The sequence below is a fragment of the Orcinus orca genome, chromosome 17 (genome assembly GCF_937001465.1).
Source record: "Orcinus orca chromosome 17, mOrcOrc1.1, whole genome shotgun sequence".
Classification (NCBI taxonomy): domain Eukaryota; kingdom Metazoa; phylum Chordata; class Mammalia; order Artiodactyla; family Delphinidae; genus Orcinus; species Orcinus orca.
Genome location: NC_064575.1, coordinates 73,200,748 through 73,218,593, shown reverse-complemented (window position 1 = coordinate 73,218,593; position 17,846 = coordinate 73,200,748). Strand labels below are relative to the sequence as shown.

The 17,846-nt window shown below is 42.5% G+C and overlaps 1 protein-coding gene across 6 annotated transcripts in view; it reads right to left on the bottom strand.

Annotated features, from left to right (window-relative positions):
- NSMCE2 (NSE2 (MMS21) homolog, SMC5-SMC6 complex SUMO ligase) overlaps positions 1-17,846 on the bottom strand; it is a 223,438-nt gene that overhangs the window by 42,634 nt on the left and 162,958 nt on the right. For 2 of the 6 annotated variants that reach the window (XM_049700546.1, XM_049700547.1), the window contains exon 6: positions 15,191-16,950. The exons of 3 other annotated variants lie outside the window; for them this stretch is intronic. In XM_049700546.1, coding sequence (XP_049556503.1) covers positions 16,759-16,950 — 192 coding nt within the window. In that variant the 3' untranslated portion in view covers positions 15,191-16,758. Of the gene's footprint in view, positions 1-15,190; positions 16,951-17,846 lie in introns of those variants that run through there. One more of the 6 variants, XM_049700549.1, reaches the window with a different exon arrangement.

The window sequence follows — 17,846 nt, the reverse complement described above, 5'->3', positions numbered from 1 at the left end:
ACCTCTGCTCCTATAGTACTTCTCACACTCTGCCCATTTCTCCATCTAGACCCCATCTAGCATCTTATTTAATCACGGTTATCACCAATAGCTAGCACAGTGCTCAGGCATGGTGTACAATGAAGGAACTCAGTAGCTTAAAAGAAAGCCCACAGGTCCCTATACAGCACTTGCTACTGAAAAGAAAGCAACTGCCAGGATCACAGCCCCACTTCCAAAGGCGTAAGAAAGACAACTGGCAGACAACCACTACCTGGGCTGGGCTGGGTTATTTTCAGGGAGGGATTGAGTGTCTAAAAATGCAAGTCTCCTTGAAAGGAAACTGCAAGCTTAGAAAGGCACGTTACTGATTTATGGAATCTGTATGAGCTTTTAATGGCACAGAAGAGTTGGCCTGCTGCTCCGAATATCCACTCAGGCATGAAAAGCTTTGCTTCTAGTTGCTAAAGTATTTTGAACAAATCATCTCCTACATCCATCCAACTCAAATCTCTGTATGTTTGCTACCCTGTTCAAATACCAGTCTTTGAATACCCCATGCCTTTGAATACCACATGCCAATCTTTTTCACTTTCCACTATTCTAAATAACTAGAAATGTGGTATAGTAAGCTGCTCACACAGGGCTCCCCAGGAGGTATTTGTTGGAAGACGAGAGTAAGAAAGCATCAGTCGCTTTCTGCCACTATTTGGTATTGGTAATTGCTGGTAAATTGAATCTTGGGTCTATCATTTTGGGTCTCTTGGATTTTTCATTTTGTCCTGCAAAACCAATGTCTCTAACCTGTTGAGAGAAGGAAAGTAAAGTTGTGGGGTTTTCCCTTTGTTTGTCGTCACACTTAGCTGTGCCCCACTTTGTCTGTGAAGGAACAGGGGGCGTTAGGAAATTATTCCTAACTACAGGGGGCACATGTAGCACAAATGCTGGGGTTTAGGGTGAATGCGGAAGAGCAGTCACAAAGCAAAACTGATTTTGAGGATTTGCTTCGGTGTCCTTAGTTTATGTGGAAGTTGACGACAACAAGAGAGGTGTAGCTGGCAAGTCACGAGGTCCTGCTCTTTACAGCTAAGAGTACAGCCTATCTGTCATCAAACACAAATCTGGAAGTTGTAGCTGGCTCAGAGTTGGCATACAGGCTTTTTACTATTTCTTCAAAGTGTTTTTCACATGCCATATTTAGTGTTGGGATAATTCTGAAACACACTAGTAAGAAGCTTTCATAAAATGAACACAACTGCTAATTCTTTTCTCCCAGAGCTGCCCCTTCCTACCTTTCAGGTCCTACCTCACCCCTCCTGCCTTATGCTCCAGCTACATCTGCCTCCTCACTGTTTCCGGAACAATTCACTCCAGCCCCAGGGCCTTTGTACATGCTGTTTCCTTTTCCTTTGTACCTGCTGAGTTCTTCCCTGTGCTCTATCCCTGACGATTCCTTCTGTCTCAGCTCGAGTCACTTCCTCTGAGAGGCTTTCCCTAACCACTCTTCTCAAACAGGTCCCCCACTCTTTATCACACCAACCAGCTGTCTCCTACTCACCCCACCCCATCCTGTCACTGGGCAGAAAGCTCATTACATAACCCTTGTGCCTGAAATAGATCTGTTTCCTTCTGTCCTGTCTAGTATATTTAATACTACCCCAGTCACCATCCTCGTTCTGGTGGCACTATGTATGCAACACGGATTGACACTTCAGAAAGTTTTCTAACAATGTCTTAAAACAAAAAAGATTTCTGTTAACTCCAAGTAAACCAGGAAATTAAATTAAGAAACCACTTTCCAAGCATCTGAAATTTTATTTTAATGTTTCTATTTCAGAATAGCTCCTAAAGTGTAATAAGTACATCTTTTGAAAAGCACAGAACAGAGATAATTACAGTTTATTAAATGTTTTAAAGACTTGATTATTTCTAAAGTTTTTCTAATTCCTTCTGCAACTCTATCTTATTTTCAAGAAAAACAATCCTCTCTTGATTCTATTTCACCATTGAGATTCACACAAACCATTCCAAATTTCTTAATTTCCAAGCAACACATTAAATTCTTCAGAGTTCTTTCAAAACAGCTAAGGGGAAATCCCTGATGATTTCAGCTGACAATTCCTTAATCAGGAAAAGACTTTAAATGCCAATCACCAGAAAAGTTACAGTTTACAGGAAAGAAAGGGGAAATGCTGACATATTACACAACAAAGCACGAATAAAGCATGGTTTATGAATTGAATGGCATACTCATGCTGACAGTTTTATCAAGAATTTCTGGTGACATCATAAACTATGTTGGAGCAATGAACTGGTTCTATTGTCCATGTTTCTGAGAGTCTAAGGTGAAAATAAGATTCCCTTCTTTGGAGATTTTATGGGAAAAATGAAATAACAATTTGTGTACTTTTTTCCCCCCTAGACTTCTACAAAGACTCTAGGTTTTAAATGAAGCAAAGAACTGAGCTAAAGGGAATTCTTATTTGATGCCTAATTTCATCCAGAATTGAGGAGCACCCTTTTCGTCAAGGTTTCTATTAGTTGGTAGAGGAAAGGAATGATCTGCTTCCGCCTCTAGCTGTGGGTGTTCAGATCAAAGTTCTCTGAAAGGGCAAATGCTGCAGCAGTAGGGTCCCCAGAACAAAATCCTCCCCCAACTTACAAAAAGAAGACAGTTTGAAGGTAATAACGACCAGGATGTAACTCTGACCCCCAGTGAATCTGGTAAAATCAATTACTTTCAGTTGTAGTAATTATGTAACATATTAGAGATGAGAACACCACAAGCAATGGGTTTTCCCCCTTGTAGTCTATATAAATTCATCAATAAACTATACTCTCTATTAAGGCTTTATTGTAAGTGATTACAAACACAAGGCATTTCATAAGCATTCTGTCATTTGCTACACTGTAATTCAGCAGAAGGAATGACGCAAAAATTATAATCTTCAGTAAATGAACAGGAAACAAAAAAAGAAAAGCTCCTGAACGCTGAAATAAATCAGTGACTCAGCCCCAGAGTCAGCCTAAACCTCCATTCAGATTGGATGTTAAGCATTTACTCCTTAGAATGGTATTGGCCGAGAGTGAAAAATGACTGGAGAATGAACGAGATACTGGTAAGTATACGCAAAACTAAGGAAAGGGGCTGAGAGCGACTGGGGATTTAAACATAATTATGGAAAACTTAGAAATAAACTATGGTATCGGCCTTTATTTCGAAAACCATATTGAATATCCAAAATAAAAAGTGATTGCGAATTTCCATGTAACCAAATAGCAATTGCTGTCACTTATTGGGCACTCATCATTTACTAGGTACTGCCCCAAGAAGTCTCCACACATTATCTCTTTTTAATCCCCATGACAATTCTATAATGTTCCAATTCCCATTTTAGGGCTTAAAAAAAAATTGAGGAGCAAAAAGGTTACATAACTTGCCTCAAATCTCACAGTGGAGGCCTGGGAATGGAACTCACTTCTGACTCCAATCTGAGTTATTAACCAGTAGTGATGTATCTTCTCTATTTGGGCATTTTGGAGCTAGCCTCTCTGAGTATCCTTTGGGGCTCTAACAAAATGTTTCAAGTATTTTCTGATGCTTCATCCTACTGATTACACAATTAGAGTTTCCCAATAGAAAGATACTATCTATTGTTTCTGTTTAATCACACTTCATTCCACTGCCTTTGTTGCTGCTTAAATAGGGCGATGTCCCACCTATCAGAGTAGAAATGAAAAAGAAACTGGCTTCCAACCTGTTTTATTATCTTTCTGAGGTTCTCACAGCAGAGCTTTAACATTTTCTTCTTAAAAACCTTGTAATCACAGACTGGTGCTTCTTGTTTTGACAGTCCAATCTTATTAGATCATGTTCTAGCTCAGTGTAGGCCTTGCTCAATACTCCAAAATTTCAGACCTACCAAAGCTACTAAAAACTTTTCAGTTGAGGAGTCCACGACCTCATGTGAAATTGGAGTCATGGGAATTTAAACGAACTAATAAAACATCTCTATGGTAAACTGAAACAGTGATGACAATGGAATGAATGACTAATATTCACATATGACTTTTTTATCCAAAGCGCCCAGTGTTCAATGCATTTTTGCAAACTGATTAAACTTCTGCACAGTAATAACTGTGCTTTGTACTTCCATGACACAATTCTTTCATGGACTGCTGTGCGCTGGCCTCATGTTACCATGCTCTAATTGCCCTCAGGTGGCTGGCAGGTGGTACAAGAAATGTACTCTTCGTTCGTTCCATCTTCAGAATAAAGAAGTGGTACAAAGGAAGAAGAATTCGAGCTGGGGCAGATTTCAGCAACTGAGGTATGCTCGCCTGAATGGCGGGGGTGGGGGGGGCCCTGCAGAACCATGCGGGAAGGGCTAGCCATGTAGCTCGGAAAGAGAGAGAGGCAAATGACTTCCCAGTAAAAGCAATTTACAAATACTTCGGCATACATCACCTTTGTGTTATGTGGCCCCATGACTCAGTGGAAGCGAAACGTGTACCTTATTTCCCCTCTAGATCTCCACGTTCTCTTCCCCAGAGCCAGAGCTATAACCTCAAATCTCTCAGCAGCCAAAAGGAGAGGACTAAGGACAAGGCCGGAGGGTTCAACTTTGGGTTGTTGTTTAGCCCGTATTACTGGTAGTAACCAGAACAGCATAAAATGCTACCATGAAAAAGGTTAGAGGACAAAAGGACTGTTCTCTGGCTCAGGAAAAACATCAGGCAAGGATAATTTTCAACTGTGTGATTTTTAAATAAATGACACAATGAATGTTTTACTTGTGATTCTTCGTCTTAAATCAGAGAGCAAAGGCCCGAGACTCAGTATTTAGCATCTTGTTACATTTGGGTCATGGAATGTAATGAGAAGATTTTTCCCTTTTCATTTGGGATTATATTGTGAAGAAAATGGCACCAGGCTCTAAGAGATTTATAAACGTCAACGCCTCTGGGGCTAGGAAATGAGCAAGAGTAAAGGATGTGGGCCAGGAGGGGACCCTGCAAAGTGGAGGGGCCGATGGGGGCAGCTCTCCCACTCAGGCAAACTGTTCCCCATGGGAAGGAGGGAAGACCCAGCGCTGTCAGATCTGGCACATTTAAAATAAAAAGTTGGAAATGTGGATTGCTATGTGAAATCTCCCAATTTTTTATGTTGCAACTAACTGATGTATGTATATGCAACTATGTGGGCCAAAGCAAACACATCTGGGGGCTGGATCCAGCTCACACACTCTGCTGTCTGACCTCTGTGACCACAGTAATGGTTTTTAACCCTTAAGCAGTTAAAAGGAAACAAGATCTGACACATCCTCCAGGGAGTAAACTACACTGTTGCTTGGTCAAAAGGCCCTTTATAACTCCACTGTGTGGGGTTTTAGAAATAAGTCCAAGAAGTTGATGATTTTATTCTACTAACTATATCACGTGTACAGCTTTGCAGCTTCCTGTTGTAAGGAGGTCAGTATCAGAGGATCTTAGGGCAAGTTAGGGAAGGGGTTTAGCAGGGAGATGCTCTGTCGCTTCACAATATGAGGTGTGAAGCTGACTCCAAGCTGGAGCTCATACCACCTGTTTAAAAATCTAGGATTTGTTCTCTGCTGCTCTGAGACAAAGGAGCCCAAGAACTGTGGCAACCAGGGGCTTTCAGTTGGCAGCTCAGTAGGATTGACAGAAAAGTTCAGCTAGAGAGAAAAGAGTCATATCCCCCTTCTGATCTGACAACACACTACGGAACAGAGACAGCACGATGGCTGGTTGGCTGGCTGCCCATCTTCCTTATCATACACGAGGCACCACTCCATATACCATGCCTTCAGCTATCTTCCCATCCTGCTCCTGGAAGATTTCTAAACATAGCCATTGCACATGTGTTTGGAAGGAAGGAGGTTTCTATTTTAAAGGAGAGAGAGTTCCTTGTCTCTGGCTATGGGGCTTGAAATTGACTACCCTCTCAGTTAGTTCTACCATGGACCATTGATCCTCAGTGTTGAAAGAGAATAAGAGGAGATAAATGCTGGACTCTTCCCTCTACACTAAGTGAAAGGAGAGCTGACCTGTGACTGATTTGCAGTGGGTTGGGGAAATCTATCCTCACTGGCCTGGCTACCATCTTTTTTTTTTTGCGGTACGCGGGCCTCTCACTGTTGTGGCCTCTCCCGTTGTGGAGCACAGGCTCCGGACGCGCAGGCTCAGCGGCCATGGCTCATGGGCCCAGCCGCTCCGCGACATGTGGGATCTTCCCAGACCGGGGCATGAACCCGTATCCCCTGCATCGGCAGGCGGACTCTCAACCACTGCGCCACCAGGGAAGCCCTGGCTACCATCTTAAAATGCTGTTTTATCCACTAGCATAATACAGTAATAACACTAACACCAAACCTTTATGGATTGCTCACTACATATGCCAGGTACACATGCTTACTATGTATATGCCAGGTACAGTTCTAAGTGCTTTATATATATTAACTTATATTCCTCACATAACCCTAAGGATGTAGGTATTATTATTACCCTCATTTTACACATGTGGAAACTGAAGCACAGAGAGGTTAAGTAGCTTGCCCAAGGTCACAAAGTCAGTGACCGGTGGACTAGGAATTCAAACCTAGACAGTCTGGCTCCAGGGCTGTGCTCTTAACCATTATGCAAATAACCTCTCCAAAGGAGGAATGAATATCAAGGTAAAGGCTGTAATTTGAGACTGAGCTACTTACGGTACAATATGAAGGCTTGGTAATTTCCTGTTTTGATGGAAAATAAATTTTCTATTTCCACATTTTATGCAGGTGTCAGAGCAATTATACATCCAGGAAAAAAAAATCTAAGAAATTTCAGTGTGCCCATTTGACTCTCAATATTTGTTACAGTGGAGTGCATCATATCATTTTATGTGCAGAGATTCAAGCATCGTGGGGAGGAGAAAGAGACAGAGACAGGATTTAGATTGGACAGCGGGGTCCCAGAAGGGGCCTGGGGCGGCGGCAGCAGCCGGCTCTCTCTCGGTGGTGCTAGCTCCCCGTGTGCCTCCCGTGCTGTGCAGGTCTTGTTGTGTGGAGTGCAAGTCTGTGATTAAAAGATATGTGTTTTCTAGTGTAACACGGCTCCTCATGGCAAGCCGACGACTTCATCTGGTGCTCACCTGAAAAAAAACTGCAACCCTTGAGAAAAAACTGTCTGTGGGAGACTGACTTAGAGATGGTGCCTCAGCCTGCCTCAAAGACTTGCAGAAGTCATCTTTTGTAGATTTAATTTTTGCCTTACACACCTAAAAAACCCAGCTTCCTGTATAACCTGTAAACAAATTAATTTCAGTACATATGATCTCAAATTTTCTTGTAATCATTCTCAAGCATTTCCGCAGAGATAATCTTTAGTTATTTTTAGGTCCAGCAATTGTTTCTTAATTATAAACTTATTCCGTATCACGACCTGTGATCCTAATTCCTTGGCTACTGACCCCCAAGTCTAGCTTTGGAACCAATCTTTCACAGGACTCTAAAAGAGCATTCTAGGGCTTCTCTGGTGGCGCAGTGGTTGAGAGTCCGCCTGCCCAGGCAGGGGACACGGGTTCGTGCCCCGGTCCGGGAAGATCCCACATGCCACGGAGCGGCTGGGCCCGTGAGCCATGGCCGCTGAGCCTGCGCGTCCGGAGCCTGTGCTCCACAACGGGAGAGGCCACAACAGTGAGAGGCCCACGTAACGCAAAAAAAAAAAAAAAAAAAAAAAAAAAGAGCATTCTATAATAACACAGAAACCTATACTGTACTTGATAATGACCTGTTACTCTTTAATTGCTTTTTCATTTATGGCTCTCTACTAGACTACAAGCTCTGTGAAGGCAGGGACCAACTTCTAATAATGACTGACACGTAGTGACACTCAATACCTAACTAATGAAAAATAAAAGGCAGTCAAATTTATACACCAGAGCACAGTGCTATACTTTGGCCAGAAAAAATTCCACTGCATCTAGGTATATGAGTGTTTCTGAACTCCTAAACTAGGTGAGCGTTCAACGTCTCACCTTCATTTCCTTAGGGTCTGTTTCTCTTTAACTATACATCCCTTGCTGCGTGACCTCATTCACTCCCCCACGCCAACCATATGCCGACAAAGCACAAATTTCTTTATCTCCCCCCACCCCCTCCCCTGAGCTACAGGCCTGATTTTCCAACTGCCCTCAAGATATCTCTGCCTGACATAAGTGACTCAAGGTTAACGTTTCCAGAACTAAGTTTTATCTTCACCCTCCCAACCCTACTCCATTTCCCCTTCTCTGCAGTAAAGGCCTGTTTCTTGCTGCAGTTTCAAGCGAGGCTTTGGTGTCAGAAAAATCCACATTCCAATCCTAGGGATACACTGACTGGTCGTACAGCATCGGGCTTCTCTGAGTCTAAATTTTTACAACTGTCACATCGCTCGATGTTACCTACTCCATAAAGTCGGCATGATGACTAAATCAAATGATGTATTAAATTCCTTAGCTCAAATCTAAGAAAAAAAATGTCATAAAGAACCTAGGGGTAAGACGGGAATAAAGACACAGACCTACTAGAGCACGGACTTGAGGATACGGGGAGGGGGAAGGGTAAGCTGGGACAAAGTGAGAGAGTGGCATGGACATATAGACACTACCAAACGTAAAATAGATACTACTTAATTCAGTATCTCCATAAGCTAGAAAACTTCAAAGTCATCCTTTACTTCTGATGACCCTTCTACTCCCCCTTGATTCAAATAGTCCCCAAGTTCTCTCAATCCTATGTTTAAAACCTCTCCAATCTGGGTTCGTCCTGCATCTCGGCTGACACAGCCTTCACCCAGGCCCTTGTCTTTGTCACCATTTATTTGCTCATTCATTTCCTTGCTTTAGGTCTCTCTATATTTAGCTCACACATCACAGTGACACCAAAGTCATCTTCCTTAAAACCTACATGAATCATGTCACTCCCCAGCCTAAAAACCTTCACTGGCTCCCAGAGGTACAATCCACATCCATCTACACTTCTTACGAACGGGGTGGAACTATCACTTACACAAGATGACTTGTCGGGATCTTTATATATATTTTTCACTTACTCATCACAACAATGCCATTATTTAATGAAAAAAATAAATTTGGAAAATGAGGCTATTCACTAGCCACTAATGGAAGTCAAACAATTTGCCTGTGTTTGAGATCTTGTCAGAGACTGGAATTCACAATCAGGTTTGATTCTGGCCTGTATATGTGTCAGTACAATGAATTCACAACTTATCTAGAGAATGAACTCTAAAGTCAAATATAAAATAAAAGTTTCATATGACTCAAAGCCAACTTGACCATCTCTTAGAAAAGCGGAACAATTTCTCTTTCCGTGTTGGAAAGAGTGCTGTTTCTTTGGCTGATATAAGCTTAAGTAGTTGATGGGCATCACCTGTACTATTTCACTGTAGTCCTTGTCTCCATTTTTGCTGAGTGTGAACAGCTGAATCTACGTACAGCAATTGAAATATATGGCTAACAGAACACCTAGATAGAGTGCACCATAATTGAACATTATCTGTCCCTCCCAAACAGCTGGAGGGGGGCAGAGACGACTTAATTTGCACATATTAGGTGGCTAATTTATACACTTGGAAAAAATTAACCTCCTCTTCTTTATCTTACAGTTCACCTCCTTAAAGAATCATCACTGATTTCAAAATAGCTGAATATGAATTAAGAAGCTGATTGCGTAGGTCATTATTTGGTCTCACAAATTGCAAAAGAAATGATCTCATTCCCAACAAGACTTCTGTTTGTCCTTTACGTTCTGCACTGCAGTTTGGTCTTGAACACTCAACCTGACTTTGGGGGTGTCCATTCAGTTGAGAACAACTTCTTTCAGAGTAAGGAGTCTGAGTTCCCACAGGTTCCTGTGAGTCAAAGCTGAACTGCAGGTTCATGGGTGGGGACGCCTGCTCTGAAAGCTGCCTCATTTTCTGGTCTAATGTGGTTAGGAACAGGAAGTTGAACCTTTGGTATTTTGGGTTTTGATTCTACCCTGCCCTGCCCTTAAAAAGCATTCACTCAGGGCTTCCCTGGTGGCGCAGTGGTTGAGAGTCCGCCTGCTGATGCAGGGGACACGGGTTCGTGCCCCGGTCCGGGAAGATCCCACATGCCGCGGAGTGGCTGGGCCCGTGAGCCATGGCCGCTGAGCCATGGCCGCTGAGCCTGCGCGTCCGAGGCCTGTGCTCCACAACGGGACAGGCCACAGCAGTTTGAGGCCCGCGTACCACGCGAAAAAAAAAAAAAAAGCATTCACTCACACCAGGGTCTTTAAATGTGGAGTGACCACATTTACAGCATCCATTGGAGAAACCGAAGTCGCTGGGAAGTGTGAGGCTGGAGCTCCGACATTGTGTCCTACTGCTTGGTGTCCCGGAAAAGCACTTCTGTGTGGGAGCGCTGTGCACTCCGATTCTCTGTCCCTGATTTCTGAAGTCCTTTGAAAGCACGGACACCGAGTTTCTCCCCAGTTCCTGGGCACTGGTCTTGTGGAGTGGTCAAGTAGATGCTGAAATCAGTCTTGCTACAACCAATCTGGTGGCAAACACATCCATACGCTCATTCAATTACAGCAGAGTATCATGAAGTCACACGGATTTGGGTTCCAATACTGCTCCAGGCAGCCCCCCTAGCCCCACTTAGCTCAGATTCCTCGCTGGGGACAGTGTCGTTTGCCTTACATCATCATTCTAATCTGTTCTCTCTCTCTGATCGAATCAGATAACACAGGTGAAGCACTTCTACAAGCTCTGTAAACAGCAGTTGTTATAATTCCTTCTAGTTCTCACTCCATTTTGACTTTGACCTCAAAGTCTTCACAATGGTCTGTGAGGCTCTGTGAGATCTGCCCCTTGTTGCCACTCTGATCTCATTTCCTATATTGCTTCTCCTTGCTCATTCCACATGGCCCTCTTGGCCATTCCTGGAACATTCTAGGACTCTTCCTTTGCATGGACTGATTCCTCTCATTTTTTCCCCAGGTGCTCAGAGCAGTGCCTGGCACCTAGGAAACATCCAGCAGGTATGTGTTGAGTGAATGATGAATGAATAAATTGCCTTGGATCGTCAACCAATACCCCGTAGAGAATTCAAGCTCAGCACTAAATACCTCACTGAACTGCACAGGTACCGATACGTTTAGGTCCCCTTCAGAGAGAACTGGACTCTGTCCACTAACAGCGAACAAGAAACTGTCCCAAGTGCTTTCTATGAATTAGTTCCTTTAATCCTCACCCCCATTACTAGTCCTTACTTGAGCGAAAACAAAGCACTGAGAGGCGAAGGAATTTGCTGAAGGTCACCAAGGTAATAAGGGATGTAGGCTGCCTGTCAGGAGCCACTGCCTACTATTACTTTTGGCCAAGGGACCAACCTTCAGGGCTGATGACTACTTTGAATGATGCTGTCCGACTCTGGCTGATTCTACAATTCCCTTGGGCTGCCAGCCATACAGGCGGGCGATCTCCCCAGGGCCCCCTTTCCACCAGCCCGTGCCGCTGGAGTTCCAGCGCACTCCCCAGCCAATCCTGCTCCAGTTACAATGGAGGAGGTCAGGCCAAATGGGTAAGGCAGACTGTTCATTTCAGGGACCAAAAGGCCCAACTGGTTTTGTTGTTTTCTTATAACTTATACTTCACAAAATCAGCTAATCATTGAGACACAGAAATGAATTTTTTCTGTAACAGTCAAATAAAGATACGATTTGAAGTCAGTGAGTCAGGACATTATTTGTCACCTGGCACGTGCTAATCCACCCTTACGACTCATCTCAGCACTCCATGCCCAGGAGGCCTTCCTGGATGAGCCCCATCCTCATGCCCACGCCCCCTCCCCCAGGCTAGATTAGGTGACCCTCCTCTCTACTCTCAAAGCACCTAGTATCTCCCTCCACCGTAAGGTGTGCTGAACTGCACTGAAACCACCTGTTCCCGCCTTCCCCACAGACTGGACACTTGAGTGCGGGGACAGTGTCCACTGCATGCTTGTCTCCGCAGTGCCTAATGACTAAATTCAACAGATGACTGTTGAACAGAACAGCGTCACTCTACTGAGATACCACGACCTCTGACATCTCTGAATCTGCCTTGTTATCTTCGATCTGGCTTGGAGTGAGATCTGAATGACAAAGCCCCTGAAGTGACCCAGTTACAGTTCAAGAAAAGCATGACTCTGGGGTCAGAGTAACAGTCTTCAAACTACATGGCATTCTCTTGCCATACACTCAAAAGTTCTCCAGCTGTTCTCGATGAAATTAATTAGCCCCTAATTCTCCTTAAATAAATGCATAAAAGGAGTTGTGATATTTTCTCTAGGGGTCTTCCTTTCTCTTTCAAAAAAAGGCAGCACAAGGATACATTACCTCGTGATTCAGCCAACACTTATGATATACCCCCCTTAACCAAAATATTTATAACCTCCTGAGTCTCACCGTGTACAGATTTAAAATTCAAAATATTTGCAGGTGATGCTATTCATATTTTTACAGGTTTGCTTTCAGAATAGTTCACTGGGTCAGAGTAAAGGAGCTATGAAATAGAGGGAAAAATAACGACACACTCCTTCTTACTAGCATCAGCTATTCATGAAATGTGCTGCCTTGAGTATCCACGCAGATAAATATTTCAGCGATAAATGGAGCAAGGAAGTGCATTTTAAGTATCCGAGGAACAACCCCCTTGGGATTATGAAGTCAGACTCTTTAATATCACCCCAAACTTAATCCTACCCATGCTGACTAATTCTGTAATGAATTCTGTAGTTATCAAGAAGATTAATTTAAAAAAAAAAACCCACCCTGCTTATTCTGAAGCAATGTTGACATGAGTCTCAAACCGGTGACAGCAAACCACATACCACAAAGTATTTAAAAAAAAAAAAAAAAAGCAAAACCAAACTCACAGATGTTAAGAACCACTGGTCATGTTCAATGGTATTCCATTTAATTCTTATAATAATCTTGCCCATTTTTAGAGATGAGGAAACTAAAGTGAAGGCGGTTTAAGGAAACTCCCTGCATCGCCTGGCTTATAAGGTACTGCCGCAGGACTAGATGCTCTGGCTGAGTCAGCAGAGTCTAGGGGCTGAGAGAGGGGTTTCTGCGGCCAGAATGCCTGATTTCAAATGCCGGCTCTGACACTTACTGGCCCGGTGACTTTGAGCAAGTTTCTTAACTCTGTGTCTCAATCTTCTCATCTGTAGAAACGGGGACATCAGTAGTACGTATTTCAGAGGGCTGTGGTCAGGATTAATTGAGTTAACTTATAGAAAGTGCTTACAACAGTGCATACGGTCAGCATCATTTTTGCTCTTATCTGACTTCAAAGCCCGTGCTTTTTCTCCCACATCAACGGTTAATGTTACAAAGTACACATATTACTATTTTGAAGCATTTCATAATTGCCTATTGTAAATAACAAATAAATGTTTGTTAATTAAGATATTCTACCCTAGTTTGCACCTTGTTTCATTCCAGAAAGGTTAGTGGTGAGAAAAGCAGGTATCAGAGAACACAACATTTGGTTCAACAAAGGAAATCATTTTCACCACTTAGAACTTCCTGAAAATGGAAGGAGCTTCCTGTCCCAGGAGGTACCTCAATCAAAGATGACTACTTAGTGGAGATTTTATAGAGCAGATTAAAAAAGGGCTACCTTCGCAGGAGAGGGGGAGGGCTGGGTGAGATAAACTCTAGAGAGTCTCTTTTACACTGGAGGAGATTATTGGCTTAAAGAGCTGCCTTTTTTTTTTTTTTTTTTTTGAGGTACGTGGGCCTCTCACTGTGGTGGCCTCTCCTGTTGCGGAGCACAGGCTCCGGACGCGCAGGCTCAGCGGCCATGGCTCACGGGCCCAGCCGCTCCGCGGCATGTGGGATCCTCCCGGACTGGGGCACGAACCTGCGTCCCCTGCATCGGCAGGCGGACTCTCAACCACTGAGCCACCAGGGAAGCCCTCAGCAAGAGCTGCCTTTTGGCAAGCCATTTTTATAGGAATCTTACTTCAGCTACTTCATACTCAGACACACCTTGAGTAAAAAGCATGAATGGTATGAAATAGAGGCTGTTAAAAATGGGTGTGTAGGAAGCGTTGTGTGTGTGTGTGTGTGTGTGTGTGTGTGTGTGAGAGAGAGAGAGAGAGAGTGAATGTGAGAGATGTTAATTAATTCATTGATTTTAGGATATCACAGTAAAATGGCCCAGTGAAGTGATCATAGTAATTTAATTAAATAAGTGACTATAAATAACTTTATGCTTGCAATGACAAACAAAATGCTTCCTGAATTTTAAAATATACCCTATATTTTCTATGCAAAATAGGTAATCAGAGGTGCGTGGCTTTCTGAAGGAAAACCAGTATAATATTCTTTTTTATTCTAATTTCTTAACAGAAAAGAGCAAGCAAAATCTCTGATCCATTTTTGTTCCATGGAAGATACACCTCGCCTTTTCCTATAGAAATAACCAGCCTTGGGTTTGCCTCTCCTAAGCAGTTATTGCTCCACGTTTGTGTGCAAGAATGTGAAAGAGGGAAAAGGAATCTTAAAAGCTTTAATAAAAACTACCATGACAAAAATAAAAACAAAAAAACAAACTCTACTACAGCAAAACTCATCAATTTTCTTCCCTATTTGAGGTCTGCTATCCCATTCATTCATTCATTCATTCATATTCTCTCTCACATTTCTCCATTGCCCACCCCTCTACCCACCTCCCGCTATTTCTAGTATGTGATTTGGTTGAGGGAAGGGGGGGGCTATAGTACTCATTAATATGGCATGTACACAGGGGAAGTCGTTTGTTGGAGAGCTCAGGGTGCGAGCTCTGGATAAGGCAGGCACTAAATTTCATTAAACCTCAGTTTGTAAAATGGGGATATAATAACAGTACCTATTTCAGAGGGCTATGGAAGGAATTAAATGAGATAATCTATGTAAAGCTATTAGTATACACTAGCACATAAATCAATGCTCAATGAGTGCTAGCCAGTATTATGTTTTATTACTCAAGGGCTAATTATTTGCAAAAATAAGGCTCTAAACTATAATTCTTACTTTAATAAACACTCTTTAGTTCTTCTTCTATACTTCTAAAGGCACATGGGCACGGATATGGGGTAGTTTAAGATCTTCATTAGAGGCAACAATTATCATTGGGTCATCATATGCTTAAGTTTTAGTCAAAATAATATTTTAATTAATAGAATGCTCAAAATGGAATTTACTAAAGCTTCAACAAACAAACATACCAGCTCTCTAAATGTATAAAGTTATTACTTCCCTTTATTTTGGGGGGAGGCAAAATTCAAGCTCTGCCCATAAGCCTGGCTGATACTTCCAATCTCCCCTCCTCCACCCCAAACCAAGCTACAAAAATGCATATTAAAAGTTAAGGAACAGGGCTTCCCTGGTGGCGCAGTGGTTGAGAGTCCGCCTGCCGATGCAGGGGACACAGGTTCATGCCCTGGTCCGGGAAGATCCCACATGCCGCGGAGCGGCTGGGCCCGTGAGCCATGGCCGCTGAGCCTGTGCTCCGCAACAGGAGAGGCCACAACAGTGAGAGGCCCACGTACCTCAAAAAAAAAAAAAAAGTTAAGGAACAAATAAAGCAGAACATATGATGATATATTATGAACGGATTAATTACCCACTCATAGTTCTTTTTCTCTCCTTCCCTCCTTTGTTCCTCCCAGACCTTCTCCAAGATGTGCTAACTGGAAACAGGCATGTAGAGCCTAACGGGGAGAATCTGGATCTATGTGGTCATTCTCTCTATGGGTCAGGGAGGATGATCAGGCCATTGGGGTCTCTTTTTTTTGGGGGGGGTCTCTTTTTTGGGGGATGCTTTCTGAGGGATCCTGAGACCTCTGAAGAAAGCATCCTCTCATTCTGATCAACTTTTTATTTTTTTCTTTTCTCACCAAATGGCCTTTGGGGATGTTCTTTTTAACATATCTGCTAACTGGCGAAATCAAGATGGTGAAACCCTGATACCTTCTAAGCCCCTCATTTTTTTTTCTTTGACAGAAAGACAAAGATAACCACAGCAGGAGCCTCAATAGGTAAAGAGACGAAAGGTACAACTGGTACAGAGTAAAGTCTAGGCATATAAGCAAAGGCTAAAAATCACAGTGCTTTTACTGGAAACAAGGGATATGGAAGCAACCAAAAGTCATAAAACCGTGCTTCCCCTCTTCTGCAGCCAAACCCCAATGTCATCACAGCAACATGACATTCAAGAAAGTCCAACCTATTTTAAGTAGCTTCAGGTGACAGATTATTGGCCCACAATGAGAGACAGACTGATGGATCACAGAGGAGAAAAGTTCACTGTGCTGTGAACCACACTGCTAATCTAGACTGATAAAACCAGAGGAGACATGCATCTCCACTTTCAAGCGTTTACTGGATGACATCACACTGTGGATTTAACCAAAGTGCTGTCTAGATTATCCAGCAAATGTCACATAAGAGTACTTGAGTAGCTTAGATAAAGGTCTCAAAACACTGTGAATGAATTCATCCTGCAAAACAAATTTCCCATATGAGTTCATAATCTGAATTCCATGTCATTTCACGTTGTATTCTTCCAGGTGTAACTCAAACCCCATAAATGACATTCATCTTGCATAGAACAATGGTTTTGTTTTAGAAAGTCAAGCCAGTAATGTAAGGCAGTTTCCGTTATGTGCATAAGAAAGCATAAGATTGAAGCTTTTGTCTTAGGTTGGTAAAATAAATATTACAATATTAATCCGTCAGGGAAACACACATCAAAACAATGAGATACCAATTCGCAACCACTAGGATGGCTACAATCAAAGAGACAGATAATAACAAGTGTCGGCGAGGACGTGAAGCGATTGGAACCCTCACACATTGCTGGTGGGAGTGTAAAATGGCGTAGTCGCTTTGGAAAACAGTCTGGAAGTTCCTAAAAAGGATAAACATAGAGTTACCATATGACCCAGCATTTACACTCCCAAATACCACGAGAAATGAAAATGAAAACATATGTCCACTTGTACACGAATGTTCATAGCAGCATTATTCATAACAGCCAAAAATTAGATACAACTCAAATGACCATCAATTGATGAATGGATAAATAAAATGTGTTCTATCCCTACAATGGAATGTTATTCAGCACTAAAAAGAATGAAGTTCTGATTCACGCTACAGCATGGATGGATCTTGAAAACATTATGCTAAGTGAAAGAAGCCAGTCACAAAAGACCACATATGCATATTTATATGAAATGTCCAGAAGAAGTAAATCTATTAAAGACAGAAAGTAGATTAGTGGCTGCCTAGAGCTGAGGGGGTTGGAGGAAAATGGGAAGTGAAGCTAATGGATACAGGGCTGCTTTTTGAACATGTTCTAAAATTGATTGTGCTTGGTTTCACAACGCTGTGAATATATTCTAAAAGCCACTGCATTGTGTACTTTAAATGGGTGAACTGTATGATAGGTGAATTATATCCAATAAAGCTGTTGAAAAAAAGGAATATTAACACATCAGACAGAAGGAAATAGGGTCAGCTAACTACAGCAAGGGTGACTTCTGGCACAACAGTCAGCGTGTAACCTATCAGCTAAAGGCTCAAGACCTAAATAATGGCCTTCAGAGTTTCAGGGACCTCACTAATGTTTAAGATAATCCTGCTACCTCTACAAATCAGTATCCTTGATGATAAGCATCCCTCCTGTTTGTATTCCCTGCAATAATTAGCATAAAGCTTTCCACATAGTGGATGCTCAACTATGATTTATTGAATGGAATTCAAATACATTTAAAAATAACCAACTGGAGTTGGTAAATAAAAATC